General features: G+C 38.9%; 1 protein-coding gene across 1 annotated transcript in view; it reads right to left on the reverse strand.

Annotated features, from left to right (window-relative positions):
* PLCH1 (phospholipase C eta 1) overlaps window positions 1-27,106 on the reverse strand; it is a 269,963-nt gene that overhangs the window by 50,677 nt on the left and 192,180 nt on the right. The window contains exons 10-11 of the mRNA XM_055110608.2: window positions 17,643-17,763; window positions 13,341-13,512 (exon numbers count right to left, since the gene is read on the reverse strand). Of these exons, the coding sequence (XP_054966583.1) occupies window positions 13,341-13,512; window positions 17,643-17,763 (293 nt within the window). The remainder of the gene's footprint in view (window positions 1-13,340; window positions 13,513-17,642; window positions 17,764-27,106) is intronic.

Raw genomic sequence — 27,106 nt, forward strand, 5'->3', positions numbered from 1 at the left:
GAAATAGACGGCATCAATACAAAACAATCACAACTTCTAAAAATAAAAGATACTCTTAGAGAAATGCAAAATACACTGGAAAGTTTCAACAAAAGAATCAAACAAGTAGAAGAAAGAACTTCAGAGCTTGAAGACAAGGCTTTTGAATTAACCCAATCTGACAAAGACAAAGAAAAAAGAATAAAAAAAAGAACAAAGCCTGGAAGAAGTTTGGGATTATGTTAAATGAACAAACCTAAGAATACTTGGTGTTCCCCAGGAAGAAGAGAAATCTCACAGTGTGGAAAACCTATTTGAGGGAATAATTGAGGAAAATTTCCCTGGCTTTGCTGGAGATCTATACATCCAAATACAAGAAGCTCAAAGAACACCTAGAAAATTCATCACGAAAAGATCATCACCTAGACACATAGTCATCAGGTTATCTAAAGTCAAGATGAAGGAAGAATCTTAACAGCTGTGAGGCAAAAGCATTAGGTAATCTATAAAGAAAAACCTATAAGATTAAAAGCAGATTTCTCAGCCAAAATCCTACAAGCTAGAAAGGAATGGGATCCTATCTTCAGCCTCCTTAAAATAATTATCAGCCAAGAAATCTTGTGTCCAGCAAAACTAGGCTTGATAAATAAGGGAAAGATAAAGTCCTTTTCAGACACACGCAATAATCCAATTTCAGATCATAGGCAACAAAAATGCTGAGAGAATTCGCCACTACCAAGCCAGCACTACAAAAAAAAAAAAAAAAAAAAAAAAAAAAAAAAAAAAAAAAAAAAAACCTAAAAGGAAAGAAACCTAAAAGGAAAAAAAAACCTAAATCTTGAAAGAAAACCTCAAAATACACCGAAATAAAACCTCCATAAAGCATAAGTCCCACAGGGCCTATAAAACAATACAATGAAGAAAAAAAAAGGTATTCAGGCAAAAAAAACTAGCAAAATGAATCTAATAGTACCTTATCTCTCAAAACAAATTTTGAATGTAGATGGTCTAAATGCTCCACTTAAAAGGCACAGAATGGCAGAATGAATAAGAATTCACCAACCAAATATCTGCTGTCTTCAAAAAACTCACATAAGATATAAGGACTCATAAACTTAAAGTAAAGGGGTAGAAGAAGATATTTCATGCAAATGGACAAAAAAAGTGGGCAGGAGCAGCTATCCTTATATCAGACAAAACAAACTTTAAAGCAACAGCAGTTAAAAAAGACAAAGAGGGACACTATACCATGATAAAAGAACTAGTCCAGCAGGAAAATATCACAATCCTAAATATATATTCACCTAACACTGGAGCTCCCAAATTTATAAAACAGTTACTACTAGACCTAAGAAATAATGTAGACAGCAACACAATAATAGTGACAGAATTCAATACTCCACTAACAGCACTAGACAGGTCATCAAGACAGAAAGTCAACAAAGAAACAATGGACTTAAACTATACCCTAGAACAAATAGACTTAGCAGATATTTACAGAATATTCTACCCAACAACTGCAGAATATACATTCTATTAATTAGGACAGGAAACATTCTCTAAGACAGACCATATGACAGGCCACAAAACAAGTCTCAACGAATTTAAGAAAATCATAATTATAGCAAGTACTCTCTAGGACCACGTGGAATAAAATTGGAAATGGACTCCAAAAGGAACCCCAGAAAATGTGCAAATACATATAAATTAAATAATCTGCTCCTGAATAATTGTTGCGTCAACAATGAAATCAAGACAGAAACTTAAAAATTCCTTGAACTGAACGATAATAGTGACACAACCTTTCAAAATCTCTGGGATACAGCAAAGTGATGCTAAGAGGAAAGTTCATAGCATTAAATGCCTATATCAAAAGTCTGAAAGAGGACAAACAGATAATCTTAGGTCACACCTCAAGGAACTAGAGAAACAAAAACAAGCCAAACCCAAATTCAGCAGAAGAAAAGAAATAACAAAGATCAGAGCAGAACTAAATGAAATTGAAACAACAACAAAAAATACAAAAGATAAATGAAACAAAAACCTGGTTCTTTGAAAAGATAAACAAAATTGATAGACCATTTGCAAGATTAACCAACAAAAGAAGAGAGAAGATCCAAATAAGCTCAATTAGAAACAAAATGAGAGATATTACAACTGATATCACAGAAATACAAAAGTTCATTCAAGGATACTATGAACACCTTTACATGCACAAACTAGAAAACCTAGAGGAGATGGGTAAGTTCCTGGAAATATACAATCCTCGGAGGTTAAACCAGGAAGAAACAGAAACTCTGAACAAACCAACAACAAGCAGTCCGACTGAAATGCTAATAAAAAAAATTGCCAACAACAACAAAAAATGTCCAGGACCAGATGGATTCACGGCTTAATTCTATCAGACATGCAAAGAACTGGTACCAAATCTATTGAAACTATTCCAAAAGATGAGAAAGAAAGAATCCCCCCTAAATCATGCTATGAAGCCAGTATCACCCTAACACCAAAACCAGAAAAGGACATAACAAAAAAAAAGAAAATTACAGACCAATATCGCTAATGAACATAGATGCAAAAATCCTCAACAAAATACTAGCTAACTGAATCCAACAGCATATCAAAAAGATAATCCACCGTGATTGAGTGGGTTTCATACCAAGGATGCAGGGATTGTTTCACATGTACAAGTCAATAAATGTGATATACCACATAAACAGAATCAAAAACAAAAATCACATGATCATCTCAATAGATGCAGAAAAAGCATTTAACAAAATCCAGCATCTCTTTATGATTAAAACCCTCAGCAAAATCAGCATAGAAGGGACATACCTTAAGGTAATAAAAGCCATCTATGACAAACCCACAGCCAACATTATACTGAACAGGTAAAAGCTGAAAGCATTCCCCCTGAGAACTAGAACAAGACAAGGATGCCCACTTTCACCACTTCTGTTCAACATAGTACTGGAAATCCCAGCCAAGGCAATCAGACAAGCGAAAGAAATAAAGGGCTTCCAAATGTGTAAAGGGGAAGTCAAATTGTTGCTGTTCGCTGATGATATGGTTGTATACCTAGAAAACCCTAAAGGCTCATCCAAAAAGCTCCTAGATCTGATAAATGAATTCAGTAAAGTTTCAGGATACAAGATCAACATACACAAATCAATAGCACTGCTATATACCAACAACAACCAAGCTCAACCCCTTTTACAATAGCTGCAAAAAATAAAACAAAATACTTAGGAAGATACCTAAACAAAGAGGTGAAAGATATCTACAAGGAAAACTACAAAACACTGCTGAAAGAAATCATAGATGACACAAACAAATGGAAACACATTCCATGCTCAAGGATGGGTAGAATCAATATTGTGAAAATAACCATACTGCCAAAAGCAATCTATAAATTCTATGTAATCCCTATCAAAATACCATCATCATTCCTCACAAAACTGGAAACAAAATCCTAAAATTCATATGGAACTAAAAGAGGGCCCGCATACCCAAAGCAAGACTAAGCAAAAAGAACAAATTTGGACGCATAACATTACCTGACTTCAAAGTATAATATAAGACCATAGTCACCAAAACAGCATGGTACTGGTATAAAAATAGGCACATAGACCAATGGAACAGAATAGAGAACCCAGAAAGAAAGCCAAATACTTACAGTGAACTGATCTTTGACAAAGCAAACAAAAACATAAAGTGGGGAAAGGACACCATATTCAACAAATAGTACTGGAATATTGGCAAAGCACATGTAGAAGAATGAAACTGGATCCTCATCTCTCACCTTCTACAAAAATCAACTCAAGATGGATCTAAGACTTAAATATAACACCTGAAACCATATACATTCTAAAAGTTAACACTGGAAAAACCCCTTCTAGACATTGGCTGAGGCAAAGACTTCATGACTAAGAACCCAAGAGTGAATGTAACAAAAACAAAGATAAAGAGATGGGACTTAATTAAACTAAAAAGCTTCTGCATAGCAAAAGAAATAATCAGTGGAGTAAACAGACAACTCACAGAGTGGGAGAGAATCTTCACAAACTATGTGTCTGACAAAGGACTAATATCTACAATCTACAAGGAACTCAAACAAATCAGGAAGAAAAAGACAAATAATACCATCAAAAAGTAGGCTAAGGACATGAATAGACAATTCTCAAAAAAAGATATACAAATGGTCAACAAACATATGAAAAAATGCTCAACATCACTAATAATCAGGGAAATGCAAATCAAAACCACAATGCAATACCAACTTACTCCTGCAAGAATGGCCATAAGCAAAAAATAAAAAAATAACAGATGTTGGCATAGATGTGGTGAAAACAGAACACTTTTACACTGCTGGAGGGAATGGAAACTACTACAACCATTATGGAAAACAGTGGAGATTCCTTAAAGAACTAAAAGTAAATATTTTCCTCTTGGTAGATACCACTCCTGCATCTCTACCAAGAGGCAAAGAAGTCATTATATGAGAAAGACACTTGTACACATATTTTTAGCAGCACAAGTCACAATTGCAAAGATATGGAAACAGCCCAAATGCCCATCAATCAACGAGTGGATAAAGAAAATGTGGTATACATATATACACCATGGAATACTACTCAGCCATAAAAAGAATGAAATATGGCATTTGCAGCAACCTAGATGGAGCTGGAGATCATTATTCTAAGTGAAGTAACTCAGGAATGGAAAACAAAACATATGTTCTCACTTATAAGTGGGAGCTAAGCTATGAGGGCACAAAGGCACAAGAATGATATAATAGACTTTGGGGACTCGGGGGAAAGTGTGGGAGGGGGCAAGGGATAAAAGACTGCTCACTGGGTACAGTGTACATTGCTGAGGTGACAGGTGCACCAAAATCTCAGAAATCACCACTAAAAAACTTATGCATGTAACCAAACACTACCTGTTCCCACAAAACCTACTGAAATTAATAAATATTTTTTAAAAAGTAAGAGACATGTGAGTTGCCTTTCACTTGGACACTTGGAGGCCATTGTAGGGTTATCAACTGGCTTAATTTCCATACTGTTATGTCTTAGGAAACAGGGAGAACTGAGGAGTGGGAGAGAGATGGGGAATCAGGTGGTTCATGGAGCAGTTAGTACACACACAACACTTATCAATTAAGTTTGCCATCTTATATAGGCAGGGATTATGGCTCCCCAGAACAATTGCAATAGTAGCATTAAAGATCACCGATCACAGATCACCACAACAGATATAATAATAATGAAAAAGTTTTAAATAGAGCAAGAATTACCAAAATGTGACACAGAGACACAAAGTGAGCCCATACTTTTGGAAAAACAGTGCCGAAAGACTTGCTTGACATAGAGTTGCCACAAACCTTCAATTTGTCACACACACACACAAAATGCAGTGTCTGTGAAATGCAATAAAGTAAAATACAATAAAATGAACTTTGCTGGTGGGGGAGCCAAGATGGCTGAATAGGAACAGCTCCGGGTCTACAGCTCCCAGCATGAGCAATGCAGAAGATGGGTGATTTCTGCACTTCCATCTGAGGTACCGGGTTCATCTCACTAGGGAGTGCCAGACAGTGGGCGCAGGACAGTGGGTGCAGTGCACCATGCGCGAGCCGAAGCAGGGCAAGGCATTGCCTCAATCGGGAAGCGCAAGGGATCAGGGAGTTCCCTTTCCCAGTCAAAGAAAGGGGTGACACACGGCACCTGGAAAATCGGGTCACTCCCACCCCAATACTGCGCTTTTCCGACGGGCTTAAAAAACGGCGCACCAGGAGATTATATCCCGCACCTGGCTTGGAGGGTCCTACGCCCACGGAGTCTCGCCGATTGCTAGCACAGCAGTCTGAGATCAAACTGCAAGGCAGCAGCGAGGCTGGGGGAGGGGAGCCCGCCATTGCCCAGGCTTGCTTAGGTAAACAAAGCAGCCGGGAAGCTCGAACTGGGTGGAGCCCACCACAGCTTAAGAAGGCCTGCCTGCCTCTGTAGGCTCCACCTCTGGGGGCAGGGCACAGACAAACAAAAAGACAGCAGTAACCTCTGCAGACTTAAATGTCCCTGTCTGACAGCTTTGAAGAGAGCAGTGGTTCTCCCAGCACGCAGCTGGAGATCTGAGAACAGGCAGACTGTCTCCTCAAGTGGGTCCCTGACCCCTGACCCCCAAGCAGCCTAACTGGGAGGCACCCCCCAGTAGGGGCAGACTGACACCTCACACAGCCGGGTACTCCTCTGAGACAAAACTTCCAGAGAAACAACCAGACAGCAGCATTTGTGGTTCACGAAAATCTGCTGTTCTGCAGCCACTGCTGCTGGTACCCAGGCAAAGAGGGTCTGGAGTGGACCTCTAGCAAACTCCAACAGACCTGCAGCTGAGGGTCCTGTCTGTTAGAAGGAAAACTAACAAACAGAAAGGACATCCACACCAAAAACCCATCTGTACATCACCATCATCAAAGACCAAAAGTAGATAAAACCACAAAGATGGGGGAAAAAAAGAGCAGAAAAACTGGAAACTCTAAAAAGCAGAGCACCTCTCCTCCTCCAAAGGAATGCAGCTCCTCACCAGCAACGGAACAAAGCTGGATGGACAATGACTTTGCCGAGTTGAGAGAACAAGGCTTCAGATGATCAAACTACTCCGAGCTACAGGAGGAAATTCAAACCAAAGGCAAAGAAGTTGAAAACTTTGAAAAAAATTTAGACGAATGTATAACTAGAAGAACCAATACAGAGAAGTACTTAAAGGAGCCGATGGAGCTGAAAGCCAAGGCTCAAGAACTACATGAAGAATGCAGAAGCCTCAGGAGCCAATGCAATCAATTGGAAGAAAGGGTATCAGTGACAGAAGATGAAATGAATGAAATGAAGCGAGAAGGGAAGTTTAGAGGAAAAAGAATAAAAAGAAATGAGCAAAGCCTCCAAGAAATATGGGACTATGTGAAAAGACCAAATCTACGTCTGATTGGTGTACCTGAAAGTGACGGGGAGAATGGAACCAAGTTGGAAAACACTCTGCAGGATATTATCCAGGAGAACTTCCCCAGTCTAGCAAGGCAGGCCAACATTCAGATTCAGGAAATACAGAGAACACCATAAAGATACTCCTCGAGAAAAGCAACTCCAAGACACATAATTGTCAGATTCACCAAAGTTGAAATGAAGGAAAAAATGTTAAGGGCAGCCAGACAGAAAGGTCGGGTTACCCACAAAGGGAAGCCCATCAGACTAACAGCAGATCTCTCGGCAGAAACTCTACAAGCCAGAAGAGAGTGGGGGCCAATATTCAACATTCTTAAAGAAAAGAATTTTCAACTCAGAATTTCATATCCAGCCAAACTAAGCTTCATAAGTGAAGGAGAAATAAAATACTTTACAGACAAGCAAATGCTGAGAGATTTTGTCACCAGCAGGCCTGCCCTAAAAGAGCTCCTGAAGGAAGCGCTAAACATGGAAAGGAAAAACCAGTACCAGCCACTGCAAAATCATGCCAAATTGTAAAGACCATCGAGGCTAGGAAGAAACTGCATCAACCAACGAGCAAATAACCAGCTAACATCATAATGACAGGATCAAATTCACACATAACAATATTAACTTTAAATGTAAATGGACTAAATGCTCCAATTAAAACACACAGACTGGCAAATTGGATAAACAGTCAAGACCCATCAGTGTGCTGTATTCAGGAAACCCATCTCACGTGCAGAGACACACATAGGCTCAAAATAAAAGGATGGAGGAAGATCTACCAAGCAAATGGAAAACAAAAAAAGGCAGAGGTTGCAATCCTAGTGTCTGATAAAACAGATTTTAAACCAACAAAGATCAAAAGAGACAAAGAAGGCCATTACATAATGGTAAAGGGATCAATTCAACAAGAAGAGCTAACTATCCTAAATATATATGCACCCAATACAGGAGCACCCAGATTCATAAAGCAAGTCCTGAGTGACCTACAAAGAGACTTAGACTCCCACACATTAACAATGGGAGACTTTAACACCCCACTGTCAACATTAGACAGATCAACGAGACAGAAAGTTAACAAGGATATCCAGGAATTGAATTCAGCTGTGCACCAAGTGGACCTAATAGACATCTACAGAACTCTCCACCTCAAATCAACAGAATATACATTTTTTTCAGCACCACACCACACCTATTCCAAAATTGACCACATACTTGGAAGTAAAGCTCTCCTCAGCAAATGTAAAAGATCAGAAATTATAACAAACTGTTTCTCAGACCACAGTGCAATCAAACTAGAACTCAGGATTAAGAAACTCACTCAAAACCACTCAACTACATGGAAACTGAACAACCTGCTCCTGAATGACTGCTGGGTACATAACGAAATGAAGGCAGAAATAAAGATGTTCTTTGAAACCAACGAGAATAAAGACACAACATACCAGAATCTCTGGGACACATTCAAAGCAGTGTGTAGAGGGAAATTTATAGCACTAAATGCCCACAAGAGAAAGCAGGAAAGATCCAAAATTGACACCCTAACATCACAATTAAAAGAACTAGAAAAGCAAGAGCAAACACATTCAAAAGCTAGCAGAAGGCAAGAAATAACTAAAATCAGAGCAGAACTGAAGGAAATAGAGACACAAAAAGCCCTTCAAAAAATTAATGAATCCAGGAGCTGGTTTTTTGAAAGGATCAACAAAATTGATAGACCGCTAGCAAGACTAATAAAGAAGAAAAGAGAGAAGAATCAAATAGACGCAATAAAAAACGATAAAGGGGATATCACCACTGATCCCACAGAAATACAAACTACCATCAGAGAATACTACAAACACCTCTATGCAAATAAACTAGAAAATCTAGAAGAAATGGATGAATTCCTCGACACATACACCCTCCCAAGACTAAACCAGGAAGAAGTTGACTCTCTGAATAGACCAATAACAGGCTCTGAAATTGTGTCAATAATCAATAGCTTACCAACCAAAAAGAGCCCAGGACCAGATGGATTCACAGCCGAATTCTACCAGAGGTACAAGGAGGAACTGGTACCATTCCTTCTGAAACTATTCCAATCAATAGAAAAAGAGGGAATCCTCCCTAACTCATTTTATGAGGCCAGCATCATCTTGATACCAAAGCTGGGCAGAGACAAAACCAAAAAAGAGAATTTTAGACCAATATCCTTGATGAACATCGATGCAAAAATTCTCAATAAAATACTGGCAAACCGAATCCAGCAGCACATCAAAAAGCTTATCCACCATGATCAAGTGGGCTTCATCCCTGGAATGCAAGGCTGGTTCAATATATGCAAATCAATAAATGTAATCCAGCATATAAACAGAACCAAAGACAAAAACCACATGATTATCTCAATAGATGCAGAAAAGGCCTTTGACAAAATTCAACAAGCTTCATGCTAAAAACTCTCAATAAATTAGGTATTGATGGGACGTATCTCAAAATAATAACAGCTATCTATGACAAACCCACAGCCAATATCATATGGAATGGGCAAAAACTGGAAGCATTCCCTTTGAAAACTGGCACAAGACAGGGATGCCCTCTCTCATCACTCCTATTCGACATAGTGTTGGAAGTTCTGGCCAGGGCAATTAGGCAGAAGAAGGAAATAAAGGGTATTCAATTAGGAAAAGAGGAAGTCAAATGGTCCCTGTTTGCAGATGACATGTTTGTATATCTAGAAAACCCCATTGTCTCAGCCCAAAATCTCCTTAAGCTGATAAGCAACTTCAGCAAAGTCTCAGGATACAAAATCAATGTACAAAAATCACAAGCATTCTTATACACCAATAACAGACAAACAGAGAGCCAAATCATGAGTGACCACCCATTCACGATTGCTTCAAAGAGAATAAAATACCTAGGAATCCAACTTACAAGGGACATGAAAGACCTCTTCAAGGAGAACTACAAACCACTGCTCAAGGAAATTAAAGAGGATACAAACAAATGGAAGAACATTCCATGCTCATGGGTAGGAAGAATCAATTTCATAAAAATGGCCACACTGCCCAAGGTAATTTATAGATTCAATGCCATCCCCATCAAGCTACCAATGACTTTCTTCACAGAATTGGAAAAAACTACTTTAAAGTTCATATGGAACCAAAAAAGAGCCCGCAACGCCAAGTCAATCCTAAGCCAAAAGAACAACGCTGGAGGCATCACGCTGCCTGACTTCAAACTATACTACAAGGCTACAGTAACCAAAACAGCATGGTACTGGTACCAAAACAGAGATATAGATCAATGGAACAGAACAGAGCCCTCAGAAGTAACGCCGCATGTCTACAACTATCTGATCTTTGACAAACCTGAGAAAAACAAGCAATGGGGAAAGGATTCCCTATTTAATAAATGGTGCTGGGAAAACTGGCTAGCCATATGTAGAAAGCTGAAACTGGATCCCTACCTTACACCTTATACAAAAATTAATTCAAGATGGATTAAAGGCTTAAACGTTAGACCTAAAACCATAAAAACCCTAGAAGAAAACCTAGGCATTACCATTCAGGACATAGGCATGGGCAAGGACTTCATGTCTAAAACACCAAAAGCAGTGGCAACAAAAGCCAAAATTGACAAATGGGATCTAATTAAACTAAAGAGCTTCTGCACAGCAAAAGAAACTACCATCAGAGTGAACAGGCAACCTACAACATGGGAGAAAAGTTTTGCAACCTACTCATCTGACAAAGGGCTAATATCCAGAATCTACAATGAACTCAAACAAATTTACAAGAAAAAAACAAACAACCCCATCAAAAAGTGGGTGAAGGACATGAACAGACACTTCTCAAAAGAAGACATTTATGCAGCCAAAAAGCACATGAAAAAATGCTCACCATCACTAGACATCAGAGAAATGCAAATCAAAACCACAATGAGATACCATCTCACACCAGTTAGAATGGCAATCATTAAAAAGTCAGGAAACAACAGGTGCTGGAGAGGATGTGGAGAAATAGGAACACTTTTACACTGTTGGTGGGACTGTAAACTAGTTCAACCATTGTGGAAGTCAGTGTGGCGATTCCTCAGGGATCTAGAACTAGAAATACCATTTGACCCAGCAATCCCATTACTGGGTATATACCCAAAGGACTATAAATCATGCTGCTATAAAGACACATGCACACGTATGTTTATTGTGGCATTATTCACAATAGCAAAGACTTAGAACCAACCCAAATGTCCAACAATAATAGACTGGATTAAGAAAATGTGGCACATATACAACATAGAATACTATGCAGCCATAAAAAATGATGAGTTCATGTCCTTTGTAGGGACATGGATGAAATTGGAAATCATCATTCTCAGTAAACTATCGCAAGAACAAAAAACCAAACACCACATATTCTCACTCATAGGTGGGAATTGAACAACGAGAACACATGGACACAGGAAGGGGACATCACACTCTGGGGACTGTTGTGGGGTGGGGGGAGGGGGGGAGGGATAGCTTTAGGAGATATACCTAATGCTAAATGACGAGTTAATGGGTGCAGCACACCAGCATGGCACATGTATACATATGTAACTAACCTGCACATTGTGGACATGTACCCTAAAACTTAAAGTATAATAATAATAAAATAAAAATAAATTTAAAAAATGAACTTTGCCTGTATTTTATCAGAAAATTTACACATATATAAATGTGTATGCATGCATGATTGGAACATATGTGTGTAACAGTTGTAATAATAAACAACTTGTCAATCTCCAAAGTGGTAAGTAGCCATAGACATCCTGCCTTTTCAATCAGAGATTGCTCTGATAGTAAAGGAACACAAGAAATCAGTTGCCTTGTTTTTACTTTAAATGGGGTTGCGCTGGTCCGCAGATCCAGGCAGCTCCTTAATGTCTAAACAACATTACTACTAGCAAATGGATCTCAGATGCTCTTGAAATACTTGCAGTTTACATTGTTGCCACCCTTTCCCATGAGTGCCTCAGACTTTCTGCCTCTGATTCATCCTGATGCCATAAGCCCTGGGATATTCTGTGTCAAATAACTCAAAGCCCAGTTATGCAAAGGAGACTCAATTAGTCCACATTAAATATCCACTGTGAGTTCCACTATCCAAAGGAGAAAGATTTCAATCAAATGAATTTATTCTGCATTTAACATCCTGACTGCTGACTAAAGAATATTTAGGAAGTAGAAACATTTACAAGGTTATAAAGATGACATTTCATTTTCTAACCCACAAATCAATTTTTACTATAAAAGTTTGCTTTAGCAAGACTTGGGCAAATTGGCCTTCATGTTATCTCTTGCATTATGTGGAGCTTTTATTCAAAATACCTTTATGCATATAAATGCCTAGCAACACCTTTTTGATGTATTCAGAATCTATAATTTTATTTAATTGGTAGAAAACAGGTTTTGACCAATTCTAAGAATGAATACGTTCCATCTTTTCCATGTGCTGCTCTCCCTCAAAGCCCCAGTTGAAGTCCTGCCATGAAATTACATTGCCTCCTTGACTTTCCTGCTCCTCCTATATATTTGTTTTTTCATACACACCTCTTTTAAGTAAAATATAACCCAGTTTGAATTTTAATACCCTATTGCTTTCCTTTACATTTTTAATCACAAAATGATGTGGCCACCCAAGGTGGTTTTAGTACAAACACACAAAATTCACTGGAAATAAGTAAAACCACAAAGTCAGTGATCTGAAAACTGAAAGAACTGTCTTTCTGGCTATTCTTTGCATGAATAATATTTATTGTAGTAAGCTTCCTCTCTCAGAAAATCTGTTTATGAAATGTCATTCTGTTCACCTACTGCTCTTTCACACGTACATGAGTCCTGTGGGGCATTATTATGTCTGTGCCTGTGTTCCTCTTTGAAGTGAGCTCTTCTCACTTGCATAACCAAGACTGATCAACCATGAAGCTTTTTGGTTTTTTTGGTTTTTTTGACAGACAGTTATTGGAGCTTGAAATGGGAGAAAAAGTCTGAAAGAACTGCTTTCAGATATGGATACAAGGAGCCTTCTCCTTTCCTGAACCTCACGCTCCTACACACACATTTCTCTCTGGTGTGAACTATTACAGACTAAAATATCAAACATTTGGCTTACAGTATTGATGTTTCCACTTCATAAGTACAAATCTCAGAATATGTGCTCACTCAACAATAAGCTTCTTCTGAAGACATGACTATTAAAAAATTGGAATAAGGCGCATACATAGATCTAGACAATCCTTCATATAGTGATTCTAATTATTATTCTCCCTTGAAACCCATTTTTATTCTTTAAGGCAGGGCAGGCTTAGCTGATAATGAATGTCTTTTATTGCATTACTTGAAGTAATTACCTTCACTAGAATTTTGCCTTTCAAACTTTGAGGGCTTGGAAGCTGCTTGCACTCCCCTGTATCAACAGATGACAGGTCCAGTTTGTCTCCGAATATTCCTTTCAGGTACTGAGCAATCTTCCTTTGCTGCTGGATACTGCAGTGATTCTCGATAGACAATATAACAGGAAACCTGAGAAAAGAGCAACATAGTCCAGAGGCGTCAGGTGCAGGCAACTCACAGGGACTTTTGAAAATGATTCAGTATTCACTGTGTTGTTACAATCCTAGTGACAGTATTTGCGATACTGATGATGGTTAAAATGCTTCTAAAATGAGAAAGATTAGAAATGCATTTTAAAAATTCCTCTGAGCAAATATACTTTGCTAAGCATAATGGATGAACAAAATACCAATCCACATGGGATGGCTTTTCTAATATTTTGCATCAGGAAACAATGGTAGATATATTATGTTTCTTTTAAAAGAAGAGAAAATTTTAAAAGAGATGAGAAGTCTAAAGAAAGTAAACTCATATAATGTAATTTTGTCTTATTTATTCAAAAGTCTAAAAGCTTCTAAGAGACCATTGAATGTCATTAAATGAAGCTATTGACTCTAAAATATATAATTAACCCCCACCTTGAAAATTATGATTGAGGATAAAATAACATAAGGGAATTCTGTGTTTTATAGCATCCTACGTCGCACATTTCAAAATCACTTTGATAGAATTATATACTAGTCTTTGTCAAAAAATAAAAATAAAAACCAGCCAAGCATTCATTCTACACCAGCACTCAGGTTTCTGCACAGAAAACATGAGATCCATGTAAATAATTACCTAAAGGAGTTGGTGGCTAAGGCAGAAAGGAGATCAGGGCTGATTACATGATTTTACTCCTCTCTCAACCTTATTTTTTCCTCAGAATAAGAAATTATTTCAAATTCAGGTTCATTGACTTTTTTCTAGTTTTCCGTTACATGTCTTCAGACATAATAGGCAATATATTTAAATCACCTAATATATCAACATATACCAATATTTAAATCACCTAATATATCAATGTGCAGAAAAACTTTTTCCAGGCTTTCGTGACAAGCACAAGTTCCACAATACGGGCTATGACCGCCAGACCTACCTTCTCTCCTCATTAGTAAAACCTGATGCTGTGGGCCATCTTACAGATGAGCCTTTGTGGCTGAGGTAGGTTTCCTTACTCGACTACAATCTGTTTGCTATTCATTTCTTCACATAGGTTTTACCCTAAAGTGCTAGAAGAGGGAAAAGCAACAGCAACAACAAACTGACAACCCTGAGTTGTCCTGCAGTCACATCAGGGAGTTTTAACAAGGAATTTTCACATTGTCAATTCATTTACAAAAAATCTATTAGTGGCAGGGAGTGGTGGCTCATGCCTGTAATCCCAGCACTTTGGGAGGCCGAAGCAGGCAGATCACTTGAGGCCAGGAGTTCGAGACCAGCCTGGGCAATATAGTGAAACACTGTCTCTACTAAAAATACAAAAATGAGCCAGGCATTGTGGCACGTGCCGGTAATCCCAGATACTCAGAGGGCTGAGGCAAGAGAATCGCTTGAACCCGGGAGGCGGAGGTTGCAGTGAGCTGAGATCATGCCACTGCACTCCAGCATGGGCGACAGAGCAAGGCTGCCTCAGAAAAAAAAAAAAGCCTAATTAGTGCTTGATGATGTTTAGTGTAAAGCTGTGCTTCTCAACAGGGAACGAGGCAATTATTCCCCCCAGTACAGGAGACGCTTGTCAATATCTGAAGACATTTTTGGTGGTCACACTTCAGGGGTGCTATTGGCACATAATGAATAGAAGCTGAGGATGTTGCTTTCCACCCTACGCTGCACAGGACAGCTCTCTACCAAAAAAAAAAAAAAAAAAATTATCAGTACACAATGTCAATAGTGCCAAGGTTGAGAAACCCTGATATAAAGATGCAACCAAAGTTAAGAAAGGAGAGGAAAAGGCTGAACTTTTAAAATGTACTAAACAAGTTTATTAACTCTTTTAATTCGAAGTGCTTTTCTTCTAAGAGTTCCCAAACTTGAAGTAAATTGTCAAATCACCAGAGGATCTTCCAAGATACATAGGTGGCAGGCCTTCTCAACACCCTACTTCATACATTGGGAAATAAAGGCAAAATTACTTCACCCATTTGGCTAGGACCTGTAGAAATCAGGGTTGTGAAGACCCATTAGAATGCAGTGTTCAAGATTCTTCCACATGGGAGGCATCATAAACTAAATCTGCTATACAGCAAGTGTGTCTTATTAGAAAAGCATTTTTAACCTCATGTTTAATTAATGAGAAGACCAAATATTGGAAATTTTAAAGGTTACTAACTTCTAAAAAATTAATTTTACACAATTGTAATTTTAATTTGTTTCCTTTAATTCAAAAATCCTTTCTTGAATAGCTGGTATACTGAAGGTACCTGCTAGGCAACAAAGATGAATACAAAATAATAAGAGATTGCTCATATTTTCAGTGAGTTCACAGTCTTACAGATGTAAAAGAAGGCAAGTAACCAACCAATTGCAAGAGGGTGCTATATGATATGACAGAAATATGTGCAGGGTGCTAAATACAGAGAAAATATGGAGAAAAAGAAGATTTAAATCAGCTGGTGGTATTAGTAACTTGTTGGAGGGACAATACTTAAACGGCCTTGTAGAATAAGCAAGAATTAATCAGATAGACTAACGGGGAAGGGTGTTCCAGGCAGAGAGAACAGCATACGTAAGAGTGGGGAGTTGAGAAAGAGCCAGGCTCAATGGGGAAGCTGAAAGACAGTCATTGAAGGCAGAATCCTAAATCTCTGTGGAATAATGGTGGAAGATGATAGTGGAAGACAAGGGAGATGCCAGACCTTAAGGGATATGAAGACATGCCTGTGTATTGAGAGAGCTTCTGACAGGCTTTAAGACAAGAATTGAATCACCATGCTCATATTTCAGAAAGAAAATTATAGCACCAGTGTTGAGGATGAACCAAAGGGGAAATAAAAATGAACAGGAGGCAATGGAATCAAAAGATAACTTGGGAAGTAGAATTGCCAAGAATTGGTTGAGTCTAGAATGACTCCCAGTTTCTGGCTGAGGCCAGTGCTGCCCCTAACTATTAATAAGAGGAAATGGAGCGAGAAGCAAGAGGAAGTTTGGCAGAATGAGATGCTGAGTTCCCCTTGGGGAGTAAGCTCCTTAATGGCAGGATTCTTATCTTCTGCTCACTGTTGTGGCTCCCCACACCTATGGGATACTCAGATGAATATTCACTGAGGATTTTTATTTTTATTTTTATTTTTCTGAGATGGAGTCTCACTCTGTCACCCAGCCTGGAGTGCAGTGGTGCAATCTCAGCTCACTACAACCTCCACCTTCTGGGTTCAAGCAAATCTCATGCCTCAGCCTCCCAAGTAGCTGGGATTACAGATGTGTACCACTACATCCACCTAATACTTGTATTTTTTTAGTAGAGACAGGGCTTCGCCATGTTGACCAGGCTGGTCTCAAACTCCTGGCCTCACGTGATCCACCCTCCTCAGCCTCCCAAAGTGCTACAGGAGCCACCGTGCCCGGCCTCACTGAGTATGTTTCAACATGGGCCTAGAACTTGAGGGGAAAGTTCTGGACATAGAATTTGATAAATATCCAGAAAGTGATCTAGGGCAAAACCTTAGAAAACAGTTAACCATTAGAGGAATGAGGAAATAGATTAACAGAAGACTGCAGTACAAAAAAAAGAGATTGAGAAGCAACGAGAGCAATGGAGGGGAGAATGATATAATGGAAACCAAAAAAGGCAAGTAGTGGGGAGGAAATATTCAACACTGTCAAATGACAAGGAGAGGATCAAGTAACATAAGGACTCCAGACACCTCAGTGTATAGATAAGACATCCATCATGATCAGAACCCACTAATTATGTACACAGTAACCTATGTTTCCAGATTTTATGGACACTCTACACCCTGGATTTAGAAATTTAGAGGTCACTATGGACACTCTACACCCTGGATTTAGAAATTTAGAGGTCACTATTTGCAAGAATGTCTTTAAGGAGGCATATTGAGAAAGAATGGGACAAGGAATAAATGCAGCATGAGAAAGTACAAACGGGAAGGCCACATTATTTGTTCACAATGTTTTGCTGAGAAGGAGGGAGAAAACTAGTCTAGCAAAGAGGGCAGTGTAGAGTCCAAGGAAGAGGATGGGGTTTTGTAGCTACGTTACATCAGGCAATGCTCCATGCGGGAGGCTACCGCTTAGCTCACAGGTGCTGCTTTACTTACTCATTCTTCACAAAGGCATGCTTGTTGATGGTCTCCACAACATCTCTGAAGAGAATTTTTGAAGTGAGAGTGTAACCATGATGTACTACTGGCTCTCCATCCGGGCCATCCCAACAGTCAACTGCCAAAAACAGAACTTTATATCAACAACCCAAAGTCTCTGGTGTTTATTAATATTTCTGGAAATACCAGACACATATTAAGTCCATTATCTGAAATTATACCCATTTCAATCCTGACAAAGACGTGACACAGACACAGAAATCGGTGTTCTGGCATATTTATCAGAACAAAGAATTAAAGAATTGCTTTTCCTCAAGACATAATGATTTGGTTTTGAGTGTGGTTAAAAAGATGTCATATTCTTAAACAGCTCAGAATTCACCAAAAACTCATTAGAACTTATGTAAATCCAGTCAAGTGTGCCCAAGGGTAGGGAGATTTCTTGAAAGGTCATTTACCCAATTTCACTTCTTCTTCTTCTTCTTCAGGTTATGAAGGTCTTTTAGAAAGTCACAGTGTCCTTCCCAAATCAATAATATAGTTTTCATTATTGTTCACTTAAGCTCACAATGTTTTCATTAGATTGATTTTCATTTCATTAATACTACAATAGTTATAAAATAATATCAACTTCCTAAGTTCAAATCCTCGAGCGCTGCCAAGATTTATGTGAATTTGGGCAAATAACTTAATCATTTGAAGACTTGTTTTCCCCATCTAGAAAAGGAGAGTAATAGCACTTACATCATAAATTTGAGTGACAGTTAAATATATGTAAAGTAGCTTGTAACACTGCATGGCATATAGTAACTATGATTGTTATTGATACTATTAATATTGCTCTCTACCCACACAATCTCATTAGCTCTCAGCTGGAGAAAGACAGTAGGTTTTTCACCATCCCCCTCTGACTAAGAATTTGCTTTCTCTTGTTTTTATATTTGCCCCCAGGCTAATTCCTCAAAACACTACTTTCACCTCATTGCTCCTTTGCTCAAAAGCCTACGTGGTGCATAGCACAGCATCCAACACAGAGAAGTAAGTAGTCTGTAAATATATGCTAAATGGATTAATAAATATCTTACCTCATACAATAGCTCTTGCGTGCTTACCTCCAACGCCCCCGTTTCTTGTGCTAGAGCCTGGCTAATCATTCACTAACCCTGTTTCTTCTTTTATCGAGGGAACACAGCTGGACTCTATTTCCTAGCCTTCCTTTGCAGGAGGATGTGGCCAGTGAAATGTGAGCAGAAAGTATGTGCACCACTTCCAGGTATGGTTGACAGAAACCTGCTGCCTTACATAATCATTCGTCTTCTTTCCTCTTCTGCTGTGACTTTAGAAGTGGTGAAGATGGCACAGCCACAAGATGGAAAAAGACAAAACTGCTTGAGAGATTCACCCACTAGGAACACCTATTTTGAACTTGACATAATCAAGAAATAAACTTCAGTTGTTTTAAGGCACAGGAAATTTGAAGTTACATTGTTAAAAGGACAGTGTTGCCTTAATTACCATGCTAGCTCCTGTCTGACAATTCAATCTTACTTTCTCCTACACCCAAGCTCACAGGCTTGTTCTGGTTAGGCAAATTTTCTCACACACATTCCCACCTCCATGTGTCTTTTCTTCTTCTTTAAAGTCAACTGACATATCCCCTTCTCATTTTGCTTACCTAAATCCTAATCAAGGCAAAACTAGGATCCCCCACAGAACCTCGCTAGCCCACAGGATCTCTCTTTTCCTTATGGCAAGAGGTCATCATCTCAAACACCACCAAAAGCCTAGCAGTTAATATAAATAAGTGCAGCGGCTCAATGGGAAATGTGTGCCTGAATGAGATAACTACTTACTGTTAATCATTACTAAGTAGGAATGAGAACCTTGGTTGCCAGAACTTCTGAGGAAACTAAAATGTCTAGATTTTATTGCTGTGAATTTTCACAATTTTTAAATACTGGCAATTAATCCATTTTTAAAACTACAATATGGGTCAAACATAAACATTTCTGCAAGCTGAATTTGCATAATGGAATGCTGATTGAAAGTCTGCCTTTAGAGTTCGAGACCAGCCTGGCCAACATGGTGAAACCCCTTCTCCGCTAAAAATACAAAAATTAGCTGTGTGTGGTGGCGGATGCCTGTAATCCCAGCTACTCAGGAGGCTGAGGCAGGAGAATCGCTTGAAACCGGGAGGTGGAGGATGCAGTGAGTCGAGCTCGTGACATTGCACTCCAGCCTGGGCAACAAGAGTGAAACTCCGTCTCAAAATAAAAGAAACTCTGCCTTTAATTAGGACCACACAGTTGTGAACCACATATGTTCTCTATTTTAGTAGCACCTTCCCCTATATGTGTGTTTTGTGTATTACCCCAGGAGATATCTCTGTTTTTCTTTTAAAATATTCAAAATGCTCACCATAATTACAATGTGATTGTAATGGTTAATTTTTCACGTCAATGAGGCTTGGCTATGATGTTCAGTTATTTGGTCAAACACCAGTCTATATGTTCTGTGAAGATATTTTAAAAATAGGATTAACATTTAAATCAGTAGGCTTTGGGTAAAGCCAATTATGCTCCACAATGTGAGTGGGCCTCGCCCAGTCAGCTGAGAGCCTTAAGAGCAAAGACTGAGGTTACCCTTCAAGGATAAATTCTCAACACTGCAACACAGAAACTGCCTGAATTCCAGCCTGCTGGCCAGCTCTACAGATTTCAGATTTGCCAACACCCACAAGCATGAGAGTCAATTCCTTAAAAATCAGACAACGAATCTCAATCTCTTGCTTTCTCTACATATCTTATTGGTTCTGTTTCTCTGCAGAACCCCGACTAATACAGCTATCTATATTAATCCACTAAACATTGGCTGTTCAAATATCCCTATGGGAAAAAAATAGAAAAAATAAAAGAAGAAAAAACATTCACAGTTGATACCACAGGTTTGCTAAAAACAATGTTTAAGGATAAGATGCTGTTAAGAAAACCAAAGGTTCTGAGATACTATCAGAGAGTGTCTACTATTCCTTGGGGCCTGCAAATGAGGTCATATGTATCAACAACATCTTCTCACAAGAGAAGCGTCATCCATATTTTTCCATGTACTTGACAGTCTTTAATTTGTCTCTGGAAATAATTATGGAAAAAAACTTAACAGGTGTTTCAAATAATATATAATTTTAAAAATTTTTACCCTGTTTTGTGGTCCCTTCTTGGAGAAGAAAGAGCATAACAGGATTCTTCATAAAGGAACTAATAGCTTTTCCAAAAGAATGCAAAGGTGACAAAGCAATACCTTGCCCGACTTGCTTATGGTGTCTACATCAAAAATTAAAACTACACGAGTCATGAAAGAAGGCACTCTTTGGCTAGTATTTACAACATAGGCAGAATATTCATAACTGAGGATAGGAGGTTCTCCTAATGTTCAATTTTTATATCTAATTCCATCACTTGTCTGTGAGATGAAGATAACAACATTCCCAAATGGTACTGGCATCTTAATATGTGGCATTCGTGGCCAGGTTCAAATGGCAGTGAAGTTTCCTGTAAGTGCTAATGCTGTAAATGGGAATGTTGGCAAGGTAGAAATCCTCTGTCCAATTCCCCTGCTCATAAAAGAGCCGGGGCCCATTTTTCAATCAGGTTACACACTATGGAACCCCAAAAGCAAAGCAACTCCAACAAAGATTTGGCCATTCTGAAGGCCAAATAGCTAACACGACAGCTTTTCATAATGGAGCTTAAAGACGTTCCACCCTGATAGCACTCCCAGAGATAACTGGAGAAGTCATAAACCGATTACAACAGCAATGCAACATCAGTCCCATAATGAGAATGAAAATCCCCTGGACAGAACATCCATATTTATTAAGCAACTCAGGCTGAAAATCAAGCGAATAAAAGGCCATGTAAAAATGTTATCCATTTGATTTGCTGACAAGCCCACCTCACCAAAAAGACTTATTGCTCTTCCTCAAGACACTGTGTACATATCCTGACTAAGGACATTATTGCAGCTGAACTAATGGATATGGAAAACATAAGATTACCAAAATAGAAGCTTGAAAGTAGAGAGAACCTCCAGGTCACAGTAGTGTGAAAATACTGTAGAATCATTCTTCTCCATCTCTCAAGTGCTACACTTAGCAAAAGCTGCTTCAGAAAACAGCTGTGGGACCTGAAATTTTCAACCCATGACCGGCTACATTCTATAAATTGTGTTCTTTAAATTCTAACTGCAGCTGTTTAAGAATAAAAATACCTTCATCTGGCCACATGGCAGATAAAATGCCACTGGGTATACAGCAGTACCCCTTTATCCTCGGGAGATAAATTCTAAGGCTCCCGGTAGATGCCTGAAACTGCAAAGTACTGAACCTTATACATACACCCTTGTTTTTTTCCTACATATACATACCTATAATAAAGTTTAGTTTATAGATTAGGTCAGTAAGATATTCACAATAACTAATAGTAAAACAGAACAATTATAGTGCAATAAAAGTTATGTGAATGTGGTTTCTCTCTCAAGATATTTTACTGTATCACCTTTCCTCTTGTGGTTAAGAAGGGACAGAGTAGGACGGTGTGAGATTTCATCACACTACTTAGAATGGTACACAACTTAAAACTTATATGTTGTTTCTCTCTGGAATTTCTATTTAATATTTTCGGGGTGCAGCTGACCATGGCTAACTGAAACCACGGAAAATGAAACCGCAGATAAGAGGAGACTACTATACACACACTGGTGTCTCTGTGCCCAAGCTTCAAATGTGGACTAAGGTCTTCAAATCACAGGACTGACAGATATTGTTAGGAGGACCACAGAGATCATGTCACCAAATGCTAAGCCTTCAGGAACATCTAAATATTTAGGTGGTAGGCCTAATCACAAATGAAGCAAATTCCTCCTTTTAATGCCAACCTCCCCTCTATGTTGTGCTCCTCACTTTCCCTGGCCATCCTTATATGACCTGACAGCCTCATTCAATTCCTTAGGGCTGGTCATGTCATTCAATGCTTGCTCCTCCAAAAACACACAGACTTTCTGGGGAACAGTGCAATTCAAGAGTCAGACCAACCTGAGTTCAAATCCCAGCTTCCAAGCTTCCTAACCTCGGGAACTTAAGCCATTTATTTAACTATGAGTTGAATCTCTTAAGAAGAGATTATTCCCTCTTTCTTGGTGGTGTTATAAGAATTAAATGAGAATGCACGGAAAACACTTAGCCAGGACCTGGTCCACTAAAGTTGCTAAAATCATAGTAGGTCCTCTTTTCCTTCCTACAATACATTCAAATCCAAGGTGACAACCACTATTTCCAATAAGAAATAGGTCAAACACACAAAAACAAAACGAACAAACAAATAGAAAGAAATAGGTCAAATGCAAAGCTGGCCAAGTCTCTGAGATAAATATAATTATTCTCCTCAAGAAAAACATTCCAGAAATAGTAGTTCAACTTCTATTGTCCAGTTATAGATTATTCTAATAATAAGAACTTTAAGCCAAATACTAGGGAAAGAATTTACTGATGCAAGCTGGTGAGGAAGATATTTGGGAGCATATAAAAAATTGCATATCCTTTAAAATTATACCATAGCTGTGCATAGCCTCATTTGTACAAGTATCTGGAGAAGGTAATCTTTTGGACATACAGAGCCAAGTAGCTTCTTTATATTACAGCAGCGATTGGAAAACAGGAAGTAAGAAGGTACAAGAGAAGGCTCTTGTTCAATGTCATCTACTGCACACAATTTCCAAAAGCTCCCATTTTAGAATTAAAAGACTACTGGAAAAGCAACAACTAAAAATCATGTGTACTTTATCATGAATTATCTTAATCAGATAACTTTCCTTCTTAATACCCCAAACAAAGCTGGAGGTTTAGAAGTTTTGAGTCGGTATAAGGAATTAATGACAGAAACATGGTTAGGCTTGGGTAGGATACTGATTTTGGACAGGTAAACCAAAAAGAGAAGCCTAGGTATCTGAAAGAACTGAAAAGCAAAAGAAATAGAGCAGAAGAGACAGAATTAACAAAGTTGTAAAATTGTCTAGAGTTGACTGTCACTTCATGGAGTCACTAAAAGTCATTTTCTGTACTTGAACCTCCAAGAAAATGTCACTATTTACAATGATAGGCAACCATCAGTGTGAATCCAATGAGGCTGTGTGCTCAGGGCATCTCTATGCATGCCAGACATGAAAACTTGTTGAGTGCTAAGCAAACGAAGGGCTGAATAATGGCTGAGAGCAGAATGTCACCTTGAGACCTCTTACTGCTTGAAAGGATTTTCTTCCTCTTAATATTTTATAGCATCTTCATTATTCAGTTGTTTAAGCTACTCAATTGTTAATCACTATTGCTGGTATGTACTCTCTGCAACTATTGCAAAAATACTATTGAACGACTAAATTTACAGAGCATTCAATTTGTAGTCATCCTAATGTTTCTGTATACAGGTAGTTTTTAATACCTGCCCATTTTTTAAGCATGTTGATTTACCTTAATAACATTACTGTCACTTTTGTAGCAGAAAATTCAAGCTAGAAACTATCTGACAAAGAAAGGCCCTTCCAGTTAAGCAGTCTTATCTCATTGTCCTACTGCTTTATTCATTGCCCTGCACTTTCCACCATGCCTAGGAAAACCAGTCATCCCACTGCTGACTCCCAGCACATTCCCCACCAAAATCAAAAGACAATTCCCTGTGACTCATGGCATCTCCATTCAATCATAAACCAACTCCCTTTTATCTTCAGACTCCCTTTGGAATTCTCCCCAACCTCCTTACCCTGGCTAAGCACCAGCTTACCTTCGAGGGCACTACTTCCTTTCTCCAAGGATGCTCTTTTGTATAAATCACAGAAGATTTAGATATAAACCAAAAGGCATTATCTATGCCTTTACTGCTACTTTTAAATGATTGTTCTTCTACACTCATTAAAAAATCTCTCCTCTTTTGAAGCTTATTCTATCCAGCTATACCTTTCTGGCATCTTCCAATCACCTTCTCTTTTTTTTTTAATTATTATTTTTTATTATTATTATACTTTAAGTTTTAGGGTACATGTGCACATTGTGCAGGTTAGTTACATATGTATACATGTGCCATGCTGGTGCGCTGCACCCACTAACTCATCATCTAGCATTAGGTATATCTCCCAGTGCTATCCCTCCCCCGCTCCCCCCACCCCACAACAGTCCCCAGAGTGTGATGTTCCCCTTCCTGTGTCCATGTGCTCTCATTGTTCAATTCCCACCTATGAGTGAGAATATGCGGAGTTTGGTTTTTTGTTCTTGCGATAGTTTACTGAGAATGATGATTTCCAATTTCATCCATGTCCCTACAAAGGACATGAACTCATCATTTTTTATGGCTGCATAGTATTCCATGGTGTATATGTGCCACATTTTCTTAATCCAGTCTATCATTATTGGACATTTGGGTTGGTTCCAAGTCTTTGCTATTGTGAATAATGCCGCAATAAACATACGTGTGCATGTGTCTTTATAGCAGCATGATTTATAGTCCTTTGGGCATATACCCAGTAATGGGATGGCTGGGTCAAATAGTATTTCTAGTTCTAGATCCCTGAGGAATCGCCACACTGACTTCCACAATGGTTGAACTAGTTTACAGTCCCACCAACAGTGTAAAAATGTTCCTATTTCTCCACATCCTCTCCAGTACTTTTTTTTTTATGGAATCTCATTCTGTTGCCCAGGCTGGAGTGCAAAGGCATGATCTCGGCTCACTGCAACCTCTGCCTCCTGGGTTCAAGTGATTCTCCTGCCTCAGCCTCCTGAGCAGCTGGGACTACAGGTGCATGCCACTATGCCCGGATAATTCTTGCAGTTTTAGTAGAGATGGGGTTTCACCATGTTGGCCAGGCTGGTCTCAAACTCCTGACCTCAAGCCTCAGCCTGTCTCAGCCTCCTAAAGTGCTGGGATTACAGGCATGAGCCACTGCGCCTGGCCACATTGTTTTTATACTTAAGTGTCTGGTTTATAGTTTTAATCTCCAATCTGCTTCTGTCTGCATACTTTGTAAATTAAAACACCACGTAGCCATCTATTTAATCCCTTAGCACTGACCTCCTCCAGGCCAATAGTCCCTTGCTTCACTCTGTTTCCATGATGCTCACCCATGACACAATCTGGAAATTGTCACCTGTGACTAAATCCCATTGCAATGACAGCTCTGTTCTCATTTTCTTAAAGTGTGATGACAACTTTCCACATTTTTCTATTTATTTGAGTCTTCTAGTCTCTTAATCTTATTTTATGGCCCCCATCCACTTTGCTTCCTTTCCTAGAACCATGGAGCCCCTGTCAGTTACTTATAAGAGCTCTCACCAATACCTTGAAGATATTTAATATGATCTAGAAATCCCGAGACTTGGATCAATTCCATAATCTGTCTTCACTACTTCTCTAAGCAGATGAGTACTGCTGGGGATGGGATCAAAGGGAGTCTAAGCATCCAGATTTTGAATCAGTAAAGACTGTTTTTGAAATCAGCTTGGGCTTCCCTGACTTACCTTGTCAATTCCTTTCCCATTCTCTGATGACTTCTTTAACAATTTGCTGATTTTAAGCCCTGTGGCCAATCTCCACTCACTTTATACTGAGTGGATGATGTTCTCTCCTACTTCTCTGAGAAAACAGGCATGCGCCCTTTAAAAAATCTCTTGTCCCCTTTATTCCACCTGAAAACAAACCTATATTATTTCCCCCACTTCCAAGTCTCAAAGTTGCCCCCCAGCCTATATCATCAAACATTTGGATGCAGAAAAATGCCCAGTCACCAATCGACAGCAGGTAACCAACTGCCCACTAACATATCACCAACCTACATAGCAAAGGCCACCAACAATTCCCTGCTGTCAAATACAACTAAATTGGATACTTAGTTTTATTTTATTTTTCTGTTCCCTGTGGCATTTCTGGCTATTCCTTTCTAACCCTTTCATCCTTTAGATCCAAGTACTCCTGTTCTCTGCACTGGCCTTGCTGGCTCCCCTTGTGCTCCCTACTCCTAATCGTTGTATCGCTGAAGTCCTCAGGCCTCTTTCTCTTTTCCCCTTCTCTCTGTAAGTGATCTTGTACACTTCCATGATTTTAACTACCACATACCAAGTTCAGCATTTTGGAATCCTTATCTTGCCCAGATTCTTCATTAAGTTCAGACATTGTTATCCAAATGACTGATAAAGATGTCCACATACATGTTACAAAATCAATCTAAATTCAGCAGATGGAAAATTGGACTCATTTAGACTCTTGTTCTCAGATTCCCTATAGTATGGAGTGGCACCATCCACCTTCTAGCTCTCCCCTTCATTCCTTTTATTCTTTTCTCTCACCAGTTTCCACTAAGTTTACCTCTTCAGTACTGCATCCTTAACATCATCTCTTTCTCACTTAGTCCAAGATTTTGGAATC

Source organism: Pan paniscus, chromosome 2 (genome assembly GCF_029289425.2).
Source record: "Pan paniscus chromosome 2, NHGRI_mPanPan1-v2.0_pri, whole genome shotgun sequence".
In the NCBI taxonomy this organism is placed as follows: domain Eukaryota; kingdom Metazoa; phylum Chordata; class Mammalia; order Primates; family Hominidae; genus Pan; species Pan paniscus.